At 43.0% G+C, this 23,271-nt stretch overlaps 2 protein-coding genes across 2 annotated transcripts; both read left to right on the forward strand.

Annotated features, from left to right (window-relative positions):
• The first annotated feature begins 2,296 nt into the window (after window positions 1-2,296).
• tlcd4a (TLC domain containing 4a) lies at window positions 2,297-18,706 on the forward strand. The gene is made up of 7 exons (XM_076994617.1): window positions 2,297-2,574; window positions 6,382-6,551; window positions 9,425-9,514; window positions 9,687-9,745; window positions 10,498-10,592; window positions 15,364-15,437; window positions 15,681-18,706. Exons 2-7 carry the CDS (start codon window positions 6,397-6,399, stop codon window positions 15,994-15,996), a joined length of 789 nt encoding a protein of 262 aa, XP_076850732.1. The 5' UTR covers window positions 2,297-2,574; window positions 6,382-6,396; the 3' UTR covers window positions 15,997-18,706.
• Window positions 18,707-20,016: 1,310 nt separating this feature from the next.
• On the forward strand, window positions 20,017-23,040 carry hccsb (holocytochrome c synthase b). Its single transcript, XM_076994644.1, is given in 7 exon segments — window positions 20,017-20,076; window positions 20,078-20,138; window positions 20,453-20,613; window positions 20,742-20,890; window positions 21,504-21,623; window positions 21,734-21,820; window positions 21,927-23,040. Coding segments are annotated over 7 exon segments (837 nt in total). The 3' UTR covers window positions 22,126-23,040.
• Window positions 23,041-23,271: the final 231 nt, after the last annotated feature.

Raw genomic sequence — 23,271 nt, forward strand, 5'->3', positions numbered from 1 at the left:
ATCAGCAGGACGGGTTAGGAAAAGTGCAGAAAGCTAAAGGTGCAAGAGCATTATGACCATGAAGATGGTTTTATTTCCACAGTGTCTGGACCTGAGGGAGTTGCTGAAGACAACTAAATCTTGGTGTAGGCAAGAACAGGATGATACTGATTGTTAGCAGAGAGATCATTTTATGTTGCCGAAAATAGGGACCATTTCAGAAGGGGGTGTTCTGTGATAATATTAACATCACCATGTCTGCTGTAGCAAAATAAGTAATTACTTTATTACAGTAATTAAAATGTCTATAGTCATTATATGAAATCAAAAGAAGAACCACATAATTTTAGAGATGGTGCATGTCTGCAGACTCTACATGCCAACACGTCAGAAGAGCACACAACCATCCATCCATCCAGTATCTGAACCGCTTAATCCCACTAGTCGGGGTCACGGGGGGCTGGAGCCAATCCCAGCATCTCCGGGCGAAGGCAAGGTACACCATGGGCAGGTCGCCAATCGAGAATCTAACCCAGACCGCTTTGCTGTGAGGCGACAGTGCTAACCACCACACCACCATGCCGATCGAGCACACAACCTTCTTTAATAAAAACTTATAAGAATCACATATGCAAAATACAATACTTTAAAAAATGAGAATTTGTCATACAACTTTATTATTTTACACTTCATATGCACAAAACTTCATAATAAAAACAGTACAGTTTAGGATGTTATAAGTAGGCCTATACAGTCCTTTACAAAGTTGTAAGTATATGAATGGGGCACAGATCGATATGTTATTGGATATAAAAAGGGCTATAATACTCTAAAAGGCATTTGTAATAAATAGCATCTAAAAATTAGAAACCTATTTTTACAACCTTTCGCATATGAGAGTGTCCTGATAACGTTACTGTGCTGATGAATATAATCCTTGGGGTGCCTTGCTCTACCGGTTATTAAAAAAGACCAAACAAATGTCTGGCTCTGTTATTGATAAAAAATAAGTAAGATAAAGCAAAAACTAGACTCCCTCAAATAAGCAATGTTCTCTCAATGCTTGAGTATAGCTACATAGAAAAAATGCGCCAGATACTTCATGCAAGGAAATCTGCAGATATTCCAGTCAGCTGCCTGTGTAATATCTGTAATTTAGTCAACATTAACAAACATCGTGATGTTTTAATATGCTCTTCATAACGTGTGCTGCTAATAAAACCGATATTGCTTTTCAGTCAGAGCTTATGGAAGAGGCGAAGTCAGCGCATGACACCTGACATGAAATGACTACAGGATTTTACTGGCAGCTAGTAACTGTAAGGCGAGGGTATCCTGAAGGAAGGATGTGCACCGTGCGCCCTCTGGCGGTCAGCAAGGGTAACTGTAACGGTGGCCATTTCTGCAGGATGCAGAGTTGGCTAGATTTGCCTAGAGTGGGAGCTAAACGGCGAAGGAGGAAAGTGTCCACAGACGGTGACAGAAGCGTACAACTGCACGTGTGAGGCGGTGCAGAGCGATGCAAATCTAAAAATACAGTTGTGCTCTGACGTAAATAGTCCATTGGCATGAGTGCACATGTTGACGTGCGCCATTTGCCACCCTGTTTGTCCCGTTTGTCCCAGGTGCAGGTCTCACAGCTGGAAGACAGATAAGACAGATAAGACAGATATGCACAGGTGTGCTGTGTGTTGTGTCCTGTGTCCTGTGCCACGGCCGAGTTAGAACAGCACCGATCTCACACGGAACTGGGGGATTGTAGCCTGGTTGATCGTTCTGGTAATTTTGTAATTAACAATTAACTGTTGGTAAAAATGGATATGTCGGATATTGCATTTGTATGTAATTGTAATAGCCAGTAGAAGTCCTGGTCTAACTCCTGCTCTTTGGGTGTTCTCTGCTGTCTCACTTTGAGCTTTTCAACTGACTCAAAACTGTTGAAACTGAAATGAAAAACTTCTTGCCGTTTTTCTAGATTTAACCAAATCTTAAATCTTCAGCCTCAACACAAGAGTGTCCATGCGAATACATCAGCACCATTGTGTCAGCAGCCTGTCATCTTTGTGTAGTGTTGTATTTCTGGAGGAGGCTTACAACAACACACGCAGATAGACTGTAGAGATGTACAAGAGCAGGTACTTTATTCATAAAAACCATACATGTTATTGTACGCACAAAATACTGTAAACAAATACTGTGTTATCATGACGCTGAGAGCAGCTGCTCCGTCCTTGCACCGTGTGACTGTAGCGATGTCTCTTTAAGAGTGAAACTGAAAGGCGATCCGTGTAGGAGAAAGCGCCTTGCCCTGCAGTAACCTCCCGCAAGCGCGCGCGCCGCTCCTGCAGCATCCTGCTCCGCGCGCGCTCTCACCTGCGTGTCTCCCAGCACGCGCCGGGCCCGCGCGCACGAGCCGCGCTGAAAATGTGCACGGACGTTTATTACGGAGGAGGGAGGACGTTACCGAGCGACTAGAGGCGCCGACGGGCGGCCAGCAGGTTCGGTTCGGCCCCGTTATGTTCGCAGCCGTCGCGCACGAGCCTCAGAACTAGCAGTCGCGCGACGGGGGAGACGCACTTGGATGTTGGACGGCAGGTACGTGCACGCGGTACCGGAACCGTTTTCGTGCCGGGACATCTCGGGCGCGGTGTTTTGATTGCTGGGTTGTTTTCTGGCGAGATCTGGCAACCCGGGTCAGGACGTTTCCGTGTGTGGTGGAGGCCGTTTGGTTGCAGGTTGCAGGTGTTTACGTGTTTATTTACGGTGGTTTCAGGAGAAACATTGCGGCGTTTATCCGTCTAACCCAGCGAACTTGCGTGGCAGGTTCAGATAGCCGAGTGCCATGTTAATCGGCTCGGTCTGTTGGTTTGTTCACTAGTACTAAGGGTCCCTAATGTCATATTTTAATAATACAGTATCGCAACAGATGCAACTTCTTACGGTGAGTGTCTGGGGTTGTTCAGGGGTGGACACATCACATTCAGTTTACAGGTCATTTAGCAAGATTCGTGTCTGCAGTAATCAGATTGACCAGCTACTTTAACCTCCGACATCACAACACCCAACAACCCCCGCGAGTCCTCCATCCACCACCCCATCACCACCCCCATCACCACCCCATCTCCACCACCCATACAGTATGGAGAAGTCACATCACTGCTGCTGTTTGTCTCAGATCTGTTTCATCAGTTTTCATATATCCGTGATTTTAGGGTCGTAATAGCTAAACAAGTTTGCATTTGCTTAGGATGCATCTTGTTCCACTTTTGAATGTTATCCTTTGATGTTCTAGACATCCCAAAATAAGGCCGAACTTTCAATATACAAATGAAGAAATTCAGACGTGGCCCGCTGGAATCTTTAGAATGAATCAACTTTTGTTTGCCTTTGAGAATGATCGGCATGGCAGTGATGAAATCTCATGTGAACACTGCTGTTTGTTCATGCGTGTAGCCGTATGTCATGCTGTGTATTTAAGATATAACCGTGCTCCAGTATTTAGTGTACAGAGGTCACCTGAAAGAATGAGCCCATACTGCATGGCTGGGTTTGATTCATGGTTGCTTGGCTGTTTGGTCTCTAGGGAATGCACTGTGCATGCCTCCATATATTGCTGTCTGACCTCTGTAGTCACATGCCCTTGACAGCCAGCACGCGTGTCCATAAATGATGTAAAACTTTAAGCACTCTTCACTCTGCGTGAGGTTGCACTGCGAAAAGCCCCACAGGCCGGCGTACTGGAGGGCTGTGCACTTGTGTGGTTTCCTGTAAATGGACGTGGTATGTTTTCACAATGAGGGAACGTGGTGTGGAGCACGGAGCTGGAGCTTAGCGGACGCCCCGTTACGCTTGGCGGTGTCCGTGGCCTACAGCGGCTCCCTGGTGGGCTCGTGAGTAGCCGGGTAGAGCTGAACGCTGCTGCTTGAAGAGCACGGAGCAAGCTGTGACACGCTGGCGCTGAGACACCCTGCGTTTGACTTCCTCTGCAGCACAGCACTATGGGATGTGGGACGGTCAGAGTAGGCGTGAAGATAAGGCTGGGGGGGGGGGGGGGGGGGTCTGTGCAGAGAGACGTGTGGCTGGTTCAACCGGTCTGCTGCTCGAACTGGCAGTCAGGTGAGTGTGTGTGTGTAGGTCTTCCAGCGTGATAGATTTGTTGCTCTGATCTGCATGCACTGCAGTGCTGTGATTGGCTGTGTTCAGCTGTGTTCAGCTGTGTACATACCTGTGCTACTTACACGTTCAGGTTCACGCCTCTGTTGTCACTTTGTCTCCATAAATGCTGTAATTATAGTTTTGACCAGAGTCATGTCAGAATTCAGTTACACAGTTAGCATGTGTTTTATTTTGTAACAGGACAGGTTTGACAATACTAACTTATTGTGAGTTAAAGGCTTCATCACAATGCAGAGTAAGATTGTTTACGGTACACCCTGTAATCTAAGCAGTTACAGCCTTAGGCAAGAAGTCTTTTTTTATTGGCTGCATGTGGGTATTGGCCACAGGTGTGTAAAAGAGGTCACAGAGAGAAGTGTATATAGACCGAGGACTCAGATTTCTGCACCTGATACATTATACAAATCTGGAGTGCTCAATTAACTTGGTATTAACTGTAATCTTCATTTTTACTTAATCCATTAGCATGTCACAGAAATCTGCAGCCGTTGTGTTCCAATTAGTCGGTCTTAGATGATTAGTTAAACGAAGCCAGTGATCTGGCTATTATAGAAAAGCCACTTCCTCAATCTCACGATTATTGTTGTGTATGTACTTCTGCGTTGCTGTTCAGCAAGGGTTATAAATTGAGTATGTCAGTAATTTCCATGGGAGAATTCAATTAGCCTAGCGTTTTAGTGTCACAGCTGTGAACGTTGTCGTTTAATTACTGAAATGTACACTTTCTGCAGTAGAATGGTGATGTTTAAAAGTCAACCTCAGTGGTGGCTGTTCAGTTGTAGATTAATCAGACTGTATTACAGATCAAGGTCTTGTTTAACTGGTTTACTGCCACTGTGTAAAGATGCCTTGGGCTCCCAGTACAGGGAAAGAGGACTGCACCCAAGGTCAGTCAGTATAACTAGAAAAGGTAAAGTTCTCTTATAGTTGTGGAAAACTGGGGTGGGGAAAAATGGGAAAAAATCTGTTTTTGTGATAAGTGGATATGGAGAAATCTTGATGTACAGTGGCTTTTTATGACTGAAACCTTAGAGCCCAACAGCAGGGGTGCCTGATTGCTAGGGGCACGTGTCTGGTTAGTGTAAGGGACGTGTGCACAGTCAGACATGTTTGCACCCCCAAACCCCCACCCCCCCACTCACTTTTGACAGAACCTGCCTTGTATTATAAGTCTGTGGTTAACAGACTGTAGCCATCTCCTGGAATTTACAACGGGTCTCCTGTTCGTTCCTGAGCAGTAGTCTGCTGCTGACTGGTTTGAGACTCGAATAATATCATGGCCATAGTACCAGTCACGGATGGGTTCGGTTAGGGCTTTGCTGCTGATTTGCTATGCGTGAGTGTCACTGTTGTGTGGAGAACGCACCACTCCGGACAGAATGTGCAGACAGGTGGTAAACACAGAAAATGGTAAACACAGTAGTTGACGATCATCAGAACAGTTCACCTGCAGTCTTAGATAAAGGTCCTGTTGCAGCATGAGAGGAACTGTGTAAATTCATATAGTAAACACTCAAAGACCCTATTTTTAATTTGTAAGTTTGGAATTACCAAGTCTTTGCAGATTGAATTGCTTTCTCTGTTTCCAGACTGCAGGTGAGACTAACACTAACAGACTAACAGATGCGTGGACAGTGTATAACCTCCACCTTGATGGAGTGGTTACTGCTGTATAGGTCCTCCACCTTATTGGAATGGTACCCTCACCCCTATAAGTTCTTTGGAAGAACACCTGCTCTGGTGGCCTCAGAAGGGGTTGAACTGTCACAGTGCCTTCGGAGAGTCTCAGTAAGAGGAATTGTGGCACTGATGTATGGTTCAGTAAGGCTCGGGTTTCTAATGTATAACTGAAGATTCAGAACCAACTGTACATACTTACTACACATATATTATTGGTTAATGTCATGGAGCTTTATTATACAGTGGTGCAAAGTAGTTTTTTAATATATTCTTTATATCCTTTAATAGTTTGGAGTTTGTGCTGTAGGCTATAGTATCTTGTGACATCACTGGCAGCTGTAGTGTATGGCAGGCATCTGATGGTGCTTTAAATAAAGCATGCTAGGGTGTCAGAGCCGCATACACTACCCTGAGCGTCCTCTGCTGATGGATGTATGTATAGTATCTGCTTGAGGGGTGGGGGTGGGGGGGGGTAAAGCCTGTTTACTCCTCACCCCAGTGCTGTTGAGTTCTCCTCACCTCCCTCTCCTCTCCTCCGCCTGTCAGCGAGCTCGCGTGGCCATGGACGCCTTCAGCCAGCTGATCCTGCTCATCGCTGTGGTGAGTTTCTGCACCTTCCAGTGGCTGTTCCACTGCGTGAGCCCCTGGGTGTCGTCGAGGGTCAGCCTGGGCTTCCTGAATCTCAGCCAGAAACAGCAGATCGAGTGGAACTCAAGGTAACTCACGTACTTCCTCACCGCTCCACAAACGCCCTCATGACTTCTGACCTCGGTGACTCCTGACCTCGGTGACTCCTGACCTCGGTGACTTCTGACCTCGGTCTGCTTCAGGTTTATTCCTGCTTTATACCACTGCATTTATCTGGCACAATAATTGCTAGAATTGGAAGCTATTTTGCAGTGCAGCAAATAAATAAAGAAATAGATGAGGACACATAAATGGGACACCCCACACATTTGCTTATAGAGGAGTTCTACAGTTTGATTAACCAAGACTGTGCTACACTGCTGTAACTGTTGTATCATGTGTTCAATCATCAAAGTAAAATGCAAGATGGCCGAGTGTTTTCAGCTTTTTTCTTCATCACCATCAAAAATCAAATGCCAATCAGAATTTTGTACAGTGGCATGTAACAAACTGGACACTGTAGGTCAATATTTCTGTTACTATAAATAATGAAGTAGAAGGTTAATGATCTACAAAAGACAGAAAATGAAACATTTTTCAATGAATTATTTTCATTATTTTAAACAAGGTTTGGGTATTTTTGTTTTGTACAATTTTACGGTGGAAAAAAGTATAGGAGTCAAACAAAGCACTGTGATAGAAGCTCTTGGGTGTTTTGACCAAGGTCTCAGACTGTAATGAGCTTGTTAGGTCTGTGGCTTGTTCACGATCATTGACAGAAAAGGCCAGGTGATGCAAGATTTCAAATCTTTGTAAGTACTCAAACATTGGCCCAACAGTCATTTGCATTGGGTTCTGTTAAGCAACTTTAGCTCTCTGCAAACTAAAATCATTTATGCCCACAAAGGAAGAGGAAGCTACATCAAGATGGCATCTTCCAGGAAGTCAAGTTAAGGTCTGGAACACCAAGCAAACTCGTGCTTGTAGGTCTTCCAGAAAGGCAGATCAGAACTAATATTGGACTGTAAAAAAAAAAACAAAAAACCTTCAGGATGATTTAACAGATCACACCACCTGCATAAATGTGACCTTTATGAAATAGTTATCAGAAGAAAACAAAAAACTTTCCTGCATCCTCACCACAAATTTCATCATCAGAACTTTGCAAAGCAGCATCTAAAAAAACGTCCTGGTGCGTCAGTCCTGTGGACTGATGAGGTTCAAATAGAAACATCTGCAATGAGCAAACAAATGTTTGGAGGAAGAGGGAGCAGGATTTCATGACAGGAGCACGTCTCCAATTCCTGTGTGGAGGTTGTGCTTTGGGCTCGTGTTGCAACCAGTGGCACGTGCAACGTTTTCACTGTGAGTAGACCTCACACAATACTTGCCTTACGTTTTCTTGTTTGTCTTTTTGAAATCTGGTCCTCTTTTACCCTTGTAGCTATTCACCGCACCACGAACGAAGCAGCAATACATAGTGGCAACACTGCGATTTTGCTGAAAACAATCTCAGGCCTTTTTTATAACTCACTCCAGCTTTAGTGAATTATACCGGCACAGGCTGGTGGTATTACACTTGTTTTCAGCCCATTTTTTGAAAGTCTCTTTTGAGTTGCTACGACCCAGTCTAGGTTGAGCCTGTAAAAGCAATAGTGAGATACGATGACCAGGAAGTAGTGATGCTGGATGAAACATGACTGTTAAAGAAAGAACCCACAAACTGCACAAAGACAAATGTGTAATGGAGGGATATATTGTAAGAGTGAAATATGTGTTGTGTACTAGACAGACATAAGGATGGCCCACACAGAAAACAAAACAGCAAAGAAACAACTCACACCCAAAGGAGGAATGACTGCAGCAGGCGAGAACAGGCGTACACTTCCGTAACTCTCTGCCTAGACGAAAACATTAACAAACCCCCAAAACACAACACAAACAGCAGCCAACCCTACACCTGGTGCGCTAGACAAACAGTGAGCAACTAACTACACAAGTATTTACACTTAGGTCAATGGTACAAGAGCGCAATCCAGAATCGAAATACAAACACATGGATACCAGAGTCAGACACCGAGTGAAAACGGCAAATAACTGAGCAAACGGTAAAACACGGTACTGACGAGGCGAGGCGTCTCTTACTTACTGGACGGTGCTTCTGGGTTTGGCGTCCACACGACGTCTGGGAACAAATGTCGTCATCAGGTGGGAATTCAGGGTTGATGGAAGACCAGCGCGACGTATGACGTTGACATACAGAAGAAACGGGGATCATGGGGGACAGGAGCAATGTCTGAAACGACACGCCACACAAGACACGAACACACACACACACACACACACACACACACACACACACACACACACACACACACACACACACACACACAGATCCACATACATATGCACAAGACTAAGGTTGTAACAGTCTCTGGTCTGTATTCAGTTGGAGTCTCAATAGACACGCTTGAATAGTTGTTAATGAGTACATGTCTTCAGCTCTCACTGGCCTATAACGTATGTGCTGCTTGATTTAGCTGTAGTTAGGTTGTTCCCCCCAGATTTTACCCTACCATTGATCACTTAGAATGAAACAAGAAATCTCATGCTTGTCTTCACTTGAGGGATATTTGAATGAGTCACTTTATTATGTATGTCTATATGAATGTCTGTATATCTTGAAAACGAGGTTTATGTTTGATGTCTGTCTTTGGGCAGTGATTAGCATTAGCATGTCTTTATGAAACGTTTTCATTGCCTGGTGCTTGTACAGCTGCGGTTGGTGTAATGTTACTGTAGATTGGCATGAATTACAATTACAACTGTTACACTGCCATATGTGTTACTAGAACCAAGCAGCGTTCTCTCTGGCTGCCAGCTGGAGCCTCTGAGCGTGTGCTGCTCGCGTGGCTGTTTGATCTTCTGCTCACACGTGGTGCGCCTTGTCGTTGTTTTCCAGAACGGTCTCCACGCTCCACGCGATTGTCGTCGGCCTCTTCTGTCTCTACATCCTTCTCTTCGACGAAGCCGTCAACCAGGACCCCGTGTGGTGAGAGTACGCCGCCGTCAGCCCGGGCGAACTGCGCTGCATGCGCACTATCGCGGGGAGGCACCTGATCTGCCCAGGCACCCCCGCCCCCCGCTCTCGCTCTCGGCCTCTCTGGCGCCCCCCGCTGGGCCGCAGCAGCATTAACCTGTTTGCCGTACCTTTAACCCTGCAGGGGAGACCCTACACTGGTGAAGATAAACGTGGGAATAACAACAGGCTACCTCATATCTGGTGAGAGTCCTTTCGTGCAGTAGGAGCGGGTGTGTGGGGGAGTGTGTGTGTGTGTGGGGGGGGAGGGGTCCATAGTGCATTCTGTGCACCCTGTACTTGTAGGGCACAAGTCATGATAAAGGAGTTGTTCAAATCAGTGGTCAGTTGGTGTACATGGTTGAATTGCTTTTGAACATTTCTTGCTTTTAAAGAATTAGTAATCCTCGATTAGTCAGAACATTTTTGTTTCTTTGCGGGTTTGTGTTTTCATAAAGGTCTAAATCAATCCAGAGACGGTGTACCGTTTCTTTTCTGAGACATTAATTTCAGAAGGGTAATGTTTATGAGTGATGCTTCTGCAATGTTAAACCATCCTGAACAAGTGTGTTGTGTGCACACCCTGTAGTCACTGGCTAATACAGCCTCATCCCTCCATGGCTGATTCTGGTAAATAAACCTCTGTGGTTGTTGTATTTCTTTTTGCGGTACGTTATTTCTCCACTGGCCTCATTTCCCTCGCCGTAGCGTCTAGCGGGCCGGGCTTAGTGGAAGAACCTGCACTTTGTTAGTTCACCATTTTCACAGAGGAACACAATTTTGGCTTCTTTGGTTTGTTTGTTGAAATAGCTTCTTTATTTTGTTTTCGTGTTAGAATTTGTGATATACGACCTGGCCCGTAAACTGTGGCCTCAATTGGATTTTGTGTAAAAAAAAAAAAAAATGAAATTCCTGTTGACTCATCTTGCATCTTCTCCTGTTCTGATCTTTTTCAGATTTGCTGCTCATATTTTACTATTGGAGGGCGATAGGGGACAAGTTTTTTGTAATTCACCATCTGGCAGCGCTGTATGCTTACTACTATGTACTGGTGAGTTCCTTATTGTCCAATAGCAGAATGTGCAGGCAAGATGGGAATGAGGCGGCCAAGGGTGAGCGGCGACACACACACACACACACACACACACGGACACACACTCACACACACACACACACACACACACACACACACACACACACACACACACACACACACACACACACACACGGACACACACTCACACACACACACACACACACACACACACACACACACACGGACACACACACACGGACACACACTCACACTCACACACACACACACACACACACACACACACACGGACACACACACACTCACACACACACACACACACTCACTCACACACACACACACACACACACACACACACACACACACACACACACACACACACACACGGCCACTGTGAAAAGCTCGCCGTTCTGTCAACGCACTGAGGCGTTACTGCGAGTGCACGAAACTGACACGGTGCAAATTCATTACACTGGATAAAAACCAGCAGCCTGCTCTCTGAGATCTGCTAGCGGTGAACAGGAAGCAGGCAGCAGCCCCAGGTGAGAGTCGCTCTGCTGTAGCCGGCTGCTTCATTCTCTAGGTCACTTGTAGCAGCTCTGTAAAGTTTCTCCTGAGCTGGCTTTCACTGACGTTCACAGTCTCAAAGTCTCAGACAAAGTTTCCATAGTGTCCACACACTTGCTGCCTGAGTGGTAAGCGCTCTGAGCACAGAGTGTGACAGGTTAAAGGTCAGAGCAGGCTGTTCTCTCTTATTGGTCTGAACTGATCCTTTATCCAGTTAAATTCGTGGGGCCAGATACACTGAAGGCCAACGCTGTTCACCCTTGGCTCTGTTAGTCTGGAATCATCTAGGGTGTCAGGTTCTGTATCTGACTATGGCTATGATAACTATGGTAATTTTTGCATGGAATGCTCATTGATAGTAATGGCGGAAACCCTCCCCTGTCCCCTGTCCCCTTTGCCTTTCCCTGCTTCTGTCTCGCGGTCCCTGAGGAAGAGGTCCTGCTCCGAGTGGAGCCAGGGCGGGCTGGGTGCATGTTGTATCAGCGTGTGGCCCCCAGGGGCCCAGTGTGCATGCTCTGATGATCTTCTTCTACTGCGAGCACTCTCATGCTTTTTCTCCCGCTCCCTGACCCCCGACCCCCGACCCCTTGCCCTCGTTTGTGCTCGTTCCTGTGTGCCGTCTTTTCACTCTTCCAACTGCATCTCTTTCAAAAAGCTAAAGGGCCATATCCTGGCAGGCCGATAGCCTGAAGAAGTCTCAGATCGTTTACTATTCTACTGTTTTTGCCAGACGGGTGCGGCTCGTGGAGAGATTGGTTGTTTCTTTGTCGTGCTTTGACTTTGCCTTGTGTTTTGCTAAGTGCCCTTTGCTCTAAAACGGCACAGAATGTCGTGCATGTTGTGTTTCAACTCCGGGAAATAAACATACTGTGTGGCCAAAAGCTGACCTGATGTTACCGAACTGTCAGATCACCGGAGCAAAAATGTTGAGTAACTGCAGTGAATTCTGAGTCAATCTGAGGTAAACGGCAAGAGAGTATTTGCTTAGTCTAGCAAAAATGACCCTCACAATGAGAATGTGTTTAGAGTGTGCTCAGCTATGTGCTAGAATTGTTGTGTCTGCAAAAAGTTCAGTTTCTAAAACGTAGCCCAGTGTAAATATTGGAAGGTAAAAAAATTGAAAAAGTACCAATGTACCAACCCATGACTGCCTCTAGATCGATTGTGAGAATCCTCCAGAAACATGGGGTGTTGTTGCAGGGCCATACTGTCACTGGACACTTTCATGACTGCCAAGTATAAATAACCATTACACAGATTATTTAAAACATGATCAGGATTAGACATCCTGCTTCCTGTCTCTCAGCATCGCTTCATTCCTGTTGGTATGATTAAATTTGTTGTTTGAAAAATCATAAGCGTTATTTGTTGTTATTGTTTCTTGTGTTATTTATGGCAGTTTGTCAGTGTTATAAGTTTTACATTGGCATAATACTGCCTATATAACTATATATATTCATATGTATGTTTACTGTTTACAAAGATCGTGTAACTGCAACAGGGTGAGGTAGTTATTAATCAACATGTAGCAGATACTGTTAATGTCATATTAGAATCCAGTTATTTTATGTACACTCTGGGTATCTTTGATGGACATTTATAATTATTGTTCATCCTAATGTAGACAAGCTGCAGATTTAATTTCAGGCTTATATCATGGCCTGTAAAGGACTTGTGTACTGCAAGTTTGTGAAGGTTAACAGCTCAAGTGTGTGTGTGTCTTGTTTAATTTTAATCCATAGTGCATGTCAGAGAAAACTTTAATGTTGGTGTTGCTGCTTTTCTATTGTTGCTTTCAATCTGCACCTTTTTTGTCTTAAGATTCTGTCTGTCTGTCTCTGTCCTCACCTAACACGACTTCTTGAACAACCCAGTAGCACTTCTTCTGACCAACCCTTCATGCAAAAACTACCAGGAGTCTGTTAGCTGTTTTGAACATAGCGAGGGTCCTAGCAGGGGCTTGGCTGGTCCAGATGGACTCTCCTTCCTGTCTTGTCTGCTGTTGTGCTGTTGCAGAACCACTGAGCAGATATGAAGCCCAGTTACAGTATGGACTTACCAGTACCTGGGGGTACTAGCATGCACATGCTACAGTGTTCTCTTGCCCTTCTTTGCCCCCCCCCCCCCCTCCCTAAACTCTGCGTTTCATTTCAGCCCTCAAGGTAAGTGTGCTATACATGTGCAGGTGTTTAACCTGGTATGTACACGCAAAACACAGACCAGCGGTCAAATCCCATGTGCCTAACCATCCTTAAACAGAACCTTCGTGCTGAAGAAAGCATTTGTATGTCTGGTGAATATTATGTGGAGGTCTGAGCATTGAGCTTATTGATCCTTCAAATTGTGTTGATTAACATGAACCTTTTTTTTTACACGTAATTAAAATGTCAAATTGTATGTATGCAGTTGCAGCTATTTTAAACAGGTCTTGTATTGTGTTAATGTTTGGAGATGTTTTCACATTTGAGAATTTTCCACTCCATTCTCAGGTGATTCTTGAAGGTATATTCAGTATGCGTTCGCTGTGTGGTTTATGATGATGAGCCTTTTCTCTGGGCGTTTTCCCTTGTGTGTAGTGTGTACTTTACCTCTTGTGTGTAGTGTGTACTTCACCTCTTGTGTGTAGTGTGTACTTTACCTCTTGTGTGTAGTGTGTACTTTACCTCTTGAGAGAATTCTGTGAAATGCACAAACTTCACCGTAATTTCCTATTTCTAGTTGTTCCAGTTGCAGCACTGATCTAGTATGAAGGCACTTATTTGAGAGCTTGTTTGTTATATATATATATATATGTTTGTTTGTTTGTTTTATATATATATATATATATATATATATATATATATATATATATATATATATATATATATATATATAAACGGATGTTCAGTAGTTCTCAGTGCGTGTGTGTGTGTGTGTGTGTGTGTGTGTGTATTTTATATATATATATATATATATATATATATATATATATATATATATATATACACACACACACACACACACACACATATATATATATATAAACACACACATACAGTGAGAAGAACAAAATGGCGGGTTTTTAATTGAGGCACTTAATCCATGTAAAAGGTAAAAACACCGTGCTGTCAGCAGGACCTTTCTGCTGCTTTAAGTTACACACTTTCACAAAAAATAAAAGCCACCTGAAATATCACTTTTACAGTATGAATGTATGATTACATTAAATGTATTACTTTGAGTATAATATTAATACATGTCATAATCACATTAAATTCTAACACAGATATAATCAAATATCTCTTAAGTTAACAAACCTTTTCCATGTGTTATCATGTGACCTATTGGCTTCTTGTTAAATTGCTGTGTAAGCAGTTCTGTGATATTTCAGGCTAGACTTGTTTCAGAGTTAGATCATATTCATTACAGGAGGGTTGAATCAGATGAATCACAGGAGACTTGGATCAGATTTATTACAGGATGTCTGATCACTGCCATCTTGAATGTTCTGTAAAGATTCTATGTTGTCATATAGATTTTCTTCCTTTCTGTACTGTACAACATGAAAATCACAATTTACCTGTTAAAGAAACCTTCTAAATATAAAACATCAGTCTAATATACTGTGAGATACGTAATATAATATAATATATAGCCTAATATGCTTTGGTATAATGTCATATTGATGCTCATGTTGGCCCAAAAGTCCTCTATTTCTCTTAATGTTGGTGTCTCCTGGGCATCTGTGATGTTTGGTAGAATTTTAGAGATCTATTAACTGAGCCCGGTGCACCACCTTGTCTTTGGGTTATATATTATTACTGTCCTCTGTGTGTGCTGGTTATAAAATATACATGTTTTCACCTTCACATAATGGCAGAGAACGCAGGGAGGAAATTTTGATAGAAATGCTAAAAGCAGAAAATTCTCTCCAAGGGATTTGGACCTTGTTTGGTCTCAGAATAAGTCCCATATTTAGCGAGAGAGTGTAAATTTGAAATTATGCTCGTTCAAGACATTGCCATAGTATTCTCTGATCACATCTTTACTGAAGTTGTGGGCTAAAACTGCACAGGCAGCCAACAACGTTCCTCTTGGGGTTCCTCACAAGTGTGAGATGTGAGATCACGTGTCTCTGTAAATGCTGATGATTACAGTATGGGTTCAGGCTGTGTCATTTTATTTTGTCTGTCATTGTCTCTTCTTCACTTTGTTGTTCCAGGGCCAAGGAATGTTGCCTTATTTTGCTAACTTCCGTCTGCTTGCAGAGTTTTCCACTCCGTGTGTGAACCAGCGGTAGGTGTTCCGCTGCTTCGGTCTAATATGCTACGTGAGAAACTTGCAAGCTTCATTTCAACTTGATTATTCTGACCTACAGAGTCTACAGCTTAAACCTGTTCACTAGAACTGCTTTCAGCATGCTGCATTTTTGCTCACTGTATCATTCATAAGTCTTAAGGATTTGCTTTGTACCTTGTCAGCCTCCTTTGAAGGCCGATTGTGTGCTATCATGCCAACGCGCTCGCCTGTGTTTTGCAGCTGGTTCTTTGAAGTGTTAGGTTACCCTAAATGCTCCAGGCCCAACATTGCCAACGGGGTGCTGATGGCGGTTGTGTTTTTCATGGTACGGATCGCAGTCATGCCCGTTTACTACACCCGTATGTGCTCCGTCTACGGCACGGAGGCCTTCTACCGCGTCTCCTTCGGTGGCCGCGGTGCCTGGATCTTCTCCAGCATCTGTTTGGACATCATGAATATCATGTGGATGCATAAGATAGCTCGCGGCTGCTACAAGGTGGTGCGCTCCAGCCGACAGCTCAAAGCCCAGACTCAGGAGAACGGAAAAGCTGACTGAGAATGAGGACGAGTTCGCCCTCGGCAGTGGCGTGAATTCCACAAAGATTCTCTCTCAGTGCTATTGATTGCTTTTTTTTTTTTTGTTTTGTTTTTGTTTGTTTTTAACTGTTCCCCACTGCTCTCACAAGGGAAGCGGAGAGATGAAACCGGACATCTTGTGACCGTAGACGAGAGGAACCACCCCAGAGCAATATTTTAAGTTTCACAGTTTCACAGAACCTGACACTGTGATTGGACCAACGATGTTTGATCAAGTTGGCCAGTGCGGGTAAAGCCACCCTGCCCGTGCTGGTGCTTTAAGGTGAAGGGGTCAACAGTTATGTCCATTCTGTTTGATTTGCTGAATGTCCTGAAACCTAAACATTTTTTTACCTTGATTTGATTGAGCCTCTGTCTGTTCGTTCTTGGTTGAGGGAACCATGACTTCCTGATGGGGGGGAAAAAAAGCAAGTGCCACATCCGTCTGATTTAATCATCCAAGTCACTGCCTTCTGTAAAGGAGCAGTGCGCAAAGCATCTGCCCACGTTGTTTACGATGAAGTTAGACCTCTTACACTGACTGAAAGGCATTTATCCTCACATCTGCACTATACCAGGACTTGTTCAGACCACAGGCCGGACCTGAACACGGCCTAAGACACCGACTAAGAGACAACAAGGCTGAGGAGGGTTATCTGTGAGTCTGCACACACACACATTCATGTGAAGTGTTTTTTTTTTACAGCTATAGTAAGGAGTGCGGTACACTTTGCTGGTGCGCTAGAGGACACATCGAAGATCTCAAGAAAAGGACGAGCTGGAATGTATAGAACTGCCAAGATGTTTTTCGACCCAGATCTGATTTGGAGTTGTTAGCCATAATCTGATACTTTTTCAGTACACTTTGATTACAAGATGGTTTTTCATTGTATACTTGAGAATTGATGCACGCGGATAACGTGAAGGTGTCCTCACAGCTCAGTGTGTGTTTTCTCTGTACAGCTAACCTTTTGCATGCAGCGGTGGCATGGTTCTCCGAATGTTTGCAATGTAGATAGAAATGTTTATTAGACATGCAAAATGCACATTTTAATTAATTTTTTTGTGTACAGTGTATTTAGTCAATATAAAAGACAAACTGTCTAATATTTTGGGAAGAGTTTTTAAAGGGATGTTTCAATCATGGACATTATGGCTAATGTTCACGTGAACTCTAGCTAAATGTTAAAATCTTTTTCTGCATCATATTTATTTGAACCAGTCCAGCACTGGGGCAGCATGTACTTACATATTTATTGTTTTAAAAGAAATGTATGATGTATCGGTGAAGGCTGTTTGTGATTTATCTAAGTAGTTATAAAATAAAGGAGATGACAATATAAGGACATATATTACAATCAGTTCAGAATGCATCATGCGTCAATTTGTAAGACGTTTTAGCATAGAATATACATACTATACAACTCTTACATCCAGTGGCAATTCACCTACACAGATTAGAGAATAGAGGATGCCATGTGTTATTGTATTTCGTTAACTGAAAAAGTATTTATTATGTATGGATATGAGCAAGACACATGAGATATATAAGAATGGTTTGTTCATTAATAAAATGCCAGATGTTCTATTTTTAAATGATTAAATACTTGAATTCTTGCTCTACCTTACTGTGAAAGGCAGGCACTGAAAATTGTTTTAATTGCAGTTTGTGAAAGATGATTCCAATCATAATAGTTTGCCTTTACTTGTTTTACACATGTGGTGTTGTAGATGTCTTTTCTATACGATTTCTTTACAGTTTTTACCACGTCACATTGATGTAAGATTTTCACATCATTTTGATTGTATTAGGCTTGCATGTCATGTTTTCCACCATGTTTTTGTGGTGTCCACTTGAGTGATGTGTGAAAGTTGAGCTGAACGTTTGCGTTTCTGTTTGCACTGTTTAGTGGGAAACTGTATTCAGGCACACCAGCACAAGTCTTAACATTGTAAATTCCAAACATCTCCAAATTCCTGCAGACTTTTGCCTTTTTGACACGTTTCAAAACAATGTTGCCAGTTCCGTCTTTCCTTTCTTCTTTCTTTACTCAGTATAGAATACAATACAGTGCAAAATGGTTTTGTACTAAATATGATGGAAGCTGCCTTTCTTTGTGGTAGTTTGCTAAATGTTCTTATTGGTTAGTTGAAGAAGCAGGGTTTGTCTTTCAAGTACAAGCATTTTAAGTATGAGCCTTCAAATCTGTCTTCATATGCACCGTACTGCTCTTTTGCAGACTGAAGAATGGAACTCAGTAATTAGTTATTTGCTTTTTTTCCTTTTGAGGGTATTACTTGTATAATGCTTCCTAAATTCTGAACAATTTATGAATATGCTGATTCTGCGGGCCTGATTAATACATTATTTTGGTGTTTTAGCTAGCTTCACTCAAACAGTTCAACAGCCTGAGTATGAGATCTGCTGTGTCTGACTGCCCATGTGACATTTCTGTCATGTTAAATTGTTTTTCCTCACCTTATTTTGTAAAAGGTTTCTTAAAATTGTAAGACTGCACCTGTTAAAGTGTGTATATATCACATGCTCATTGACGAGAGATATGTGAAGACAGTCCAGGAGTTTTATATGTGAGCATCAGGTATGATTTATTTTCAAACCTTGACTTGTCTTATTTTTTCTGCCATAGCCTAATGCCATTTGCCTCAATAAAGCAATATGTTCATTTTGATTCCTTGTTCATTTTGATAACCTTGACTCCACTGGTGACCAAAAAATAAACATTAAACATCATCTGCATTAATTGTACCCTTTTATCAATAAAAACCATTTACAGTAATTGCAGTTACATGATAATTTCAGTGTATTAGGCAGGCAGTACAGTCTCCATCCTCACTGTACAAACACTCCCCACCACGATGTCACTTCCTGAGGCCACGTTTGAGACGTTTTTTTTTGCTGATTTGTAAAAAAAAAATCACCAATCCAAAACAAAGCTTAAGTGGAGTAACGCTTAGAGACAAGACCGTAACCTGTCCTGATAACGTGGTGAGGTTACCGCTGTTACCTGTATTGAGTTACCGCTGTTACCTGTGTTGAGCTGTAGGTGGCAGTAGTGAGGTTTGACGATCAGCGGTAAGACAGAAGAAGCGGAAGTGATGCCTTGTGGGTAATGACTACAGGACAGCACGTTGACATTGGGCACCAGGCTGCAGTTCTCAAACAAGTACGGAGGTAAAACCTCATAAGACCTTTATGGGTCCGTCTGTGTGAGATATGGCAGATATTTTACATAAACGTAGCCGCCATATTTAGGATTGGCTTGTCTTGCAAAATAAATGTATGTTAGTTAGCTGGGTCAGGTCGGCTGTGATTACTAAAGAGAATTACTGGTACTGTAGTTAGACAACATGCTGTTATCTTGACCGAGGGAGGGAGGGAGGGGGAGAGAGAGAGAGAGAGAGAGATGTAGGGAGAGGTAGGGAGAAAGGGGGATAGATAGAGAGAGAGAGTGGTAGAGGTAGGGAGAAAGGGGGATAGATAGAGAGAGAGGGACGGGGAGAGAGAGGGGGGGTAGAGGGAGACAGAGAGGGAGGTAGAGGGGTAGAGAGAGAGGTGGAGAGAGAGAGGTACAACTTGTCATTCATCTGATCAAAGGCTTAGCTCAGCTGGCTGTATGTCTCTGTGTCCTAATGTATATTGTATATGTGTACACTGTATGTGTACATTGTAATATGTGTATATTGTATATTGTATATGTGTGTATGTGTACATTGTAATATGTGTATATTGTATATGTGTACATGTGTATATGTGTACATGTGTATATTGTAAATGTGTATATTGTAAATGTGTATATTGTAATATGTGTATATGTGTACATTGTATATGTGTATATTGTAATATGTGTACATGTGTATATTGTAATATGTGTACATGTGTATATGTGAACATGTGTATATTGTAACGTGTATATTGTATATGTGTATATTGTAACATGTGTATATTCGTAGCTAGATTGGAAGCAGGACTGGGTCCAGCATGGGTGCTTCACTCTCCAGCCCTGCTGCCACTGTCACAGCGGAGGTGGTGACGGTACCCGGGTCAGCCTGCTGCCGGCGGCCCACCACAGGACTGCCCCATGCACCAGAAACACCACATGGGTACGGACAAACCAAGCTGCTTAGGCAAAACTTTTACCCACTCTCCAAAATGTAGTTCTTCAGTCTATTTTTACAGTCTCAGAACCAGACTTGACAACGAAGGAAAGTATAATGTAAACATGCGCTGTGAAACCTGCACTTGTGGTGGTGATGACTTTGCTTAGAAGTTACAATCGCCTTTTAGCACCAGTGCATAACTTAAGAAGCAAAAGATGGAAACTAAACATGTTCTAGCTGCTAAACGGGAGATTCTAATATAATGGTTGTTCTCTCTTGTATGAAATGCATGTTCCTGTTGGACTGTCAACATAAAGCAGCCCCTCCATCGGAGTGCCCTATGCATCAGGCTGGGAGTCCAGCCACACCCCCTGCTGGGCCGGGACACCAAGAGCGGGCGTATGAGTTTGTGGAGTGTCCGGTGAGGGCTGCAGAAGGAGGTGTGCCGAGACCGACTGACATCGATCCAACAAACATGGTAACCAGATCTGGTTATGATTGATGGCAAAATCATGCAGCTTACTTTTACTGTATTGTATTCTAGTTGAGTGCAAATTGTGAGTTGGCCATTTTTTTTTTTTTTATGTGTCTGTGCGCACCTGTAAGATGCCACCACCCAATCAGCAGCCGGCCGCTGGACAACCTTTCCCACTGTCCGTTACCAGAGAGGAGTCCAAAATCCCCAGAGCTGGGACAGATCAAAACTGGGTCTATCCCTCAGCACAAATGTTCTGGAACGCCATGCTGAGGAAGGGGTAAGATTGTTTCTGTTCCATGCTAACGATCAGCAGTAGAGCTCCTTAAATGATACTAATTTAATTTATTCTGCCCTTGATCAAAATTCCATTTTACAGACTTATAATGTTTTTGGACAAGTATAGTAATGCTGTTAAAAAAAAATAAAAATTAAAATGATGGTTTAAAATACTATAAAGATCTATTGTGATTCAGAATATATCTCGTGGGTTACATTGTAGATTGTGTACCAGTCATAGAGTAGATGAACTGTCATGTGATGTTTGATGTGTAGTGCATGCGTTCTACTGACCGATAGGCCTTAGCAGTCCACGGATCCTTGGTGTGAAATTATGATGCATTAACTTGATTTATTTGTCTTTTCATGTTGCATTATTCTACAGTACAACAATGGCAAAGGTCTTTCTTTTAAAAATATACTACAACTTATTAAAGATAAATAATATCAACTAAACTGTTGTGTGTCTGAAGAATATGCTGTAAGAACAGGGCAGTTTAACAGTAAAAGGTTGGTGGTGCGGTGACTTTTGCCAACTTGTCCCGTTCCTGATAAAACAAGATATTCCTATTATATAAGAAGTATGGCAACTCTTGATGTGTCCTTCTGTGCAGGTGGCGTTGGAAGGATGATAACCTTTCACCAAACGACATGACCAATATCATCAGAATTCACAACCGCAATAATGAGCAGGCGTGGGAGGAGATTCTGAAGTGGGAGGCCCTGCATGCAGGGTGAGCAGACCAGCGTGTTACACACACACACACGCGCGCGCATGCAGCACAGCAGGCCACAGCTGTAAATGGTTCGTTTTTTATATCTTTGGTGTGTTTCTGGGGTGTAGTGAATGTCCGTGTGGTCCATCCTTGAAACGGTTTGGAGGTAAAGCAAAGGACTTTTCACCCAGGGCCCGTATCCGTCATTGGATGGGGTAAGTGCCACTTCTGTCCCGGGCTGGTGAAACACAACTGGAGGGCTATTGGCGTGTTACGTCCATCCATTTTACCTTCTCTCTCTCTGTCTCTACTTTTGTGTAGGTATGAATTGCCCTTTGACCGTCATGACTGGATTGTAGATCGTTGTGGAAAAGAAGTTCGATATGTAATCGACTACTATGAAGGAGACCTCGACAAAGACACTTATCAGTTCTCCATCTTAGACGTGCGTCCGGCTCTGGACTCTCTTGGAGCAGTGTGGGATCGAGTGAAGGTGGCCTGGTGGCGCTGGTCGTCTTAACCTGCCGGACGCCCTGTCACATCTGCCTTTATTCTCATGGACATCACAACTTCAAGAATGTCACTGTGGAGAAACAAGACAGTTGTCAGGGTCTTATTTTAGTTCTGCATTGCTGGAGGTGTGAGCCTCCATTGTAAATCTGTCTATGACACGTGGATGAGCTCTTCAGAAGCATACTCCACTCTGAGCATCTTCTCTTTCCGGGATTTTATTTTGTGGCATTTAGAATTATATGATTTTAGGGCACGGTAAACCACAAATCTGCAAAGAGGCACTTTTCTGCCGTTGTATATGAGCTGTGATCTGAAATGACTGAACATGATGGTTATGGTTTTTTTTTTTTTTTTTTTAACTGAAATATTGAAGTTGAAAGCTCATTACGACCGAGCACTTTGGCAGAACAAAACGGATTATGACTAGAGGAGTCCTGCAGGACTTGTCTAATGTGTTTGGCATGAGCACTACAGGAGGGATGTAGGGGGCAGCGCCACACAGTGGCAGTTTGTGGTGTGAATTTCCACACTTCCTTCTCTGAATAGGAAGCAGCAGTGGATCGTCCTGTGTGGTGTTGGACTGTGTGTTGGACTGTGTGTTCTTTAGTATTGTTCATATTTCAAAAAGAAAAGTGCTAAACTCCGTGTAGTGCTTCTGTGTTAATGACATTTCTAATATGAGGCAGTGCATTTAAAGTTTGCATTTAAATGCAATAAAGTGCATTTAAATTTAAACTTAATGGGGAAACAGTTCACAGAGATAAAAGAGAGTAGGAGTCTGACCTTGTTTTTGTCCCTTAGCATTGATTGTGCATTCCAGGTCCTCTGGTTTTGGTATCCGTGTATATTGTCCTGATTTATTACTGCTATGAAATGCCGGGCTGTGAACTGTGTGTGTATTAAACTGCTTCTGTCTCCATTACTGGATGATTTTGTTTTCAGGGTCACATTATCATTGAACTTGTTAAACCAGTCAAAAAAATGTCACCAGTACATTTAATTTGGACATTCAACTTTGAATGTTGTATGATTGTATGCAACGCTACAATTATTACTGCAATCCTCCACATCACCACATTTACTGCGTGCTTGTTTGTATATTAAATATAATTTAATATAACATTGAATCTATTTGTTGAATTCGGTGTTCAAA

Source organism: Brachyhypopomus gauderio, unplaced genomic scaffold, assembly GCF_052324685.1.
Source record: "Brachyhypopomus gauderio isolate BG-103 unplaced genomic scaffold, BGAUD_0.2 sc153, whole genome shotgun sequence".
In the NCBI taxonomy this organism is placed as follows: Eukaryota; Metazoa; Chordata; class Actinopteri; order Gymnotiformes; family Hypopomidae; genus Brachyhypopomus; species Brachyhypopomus gauderio.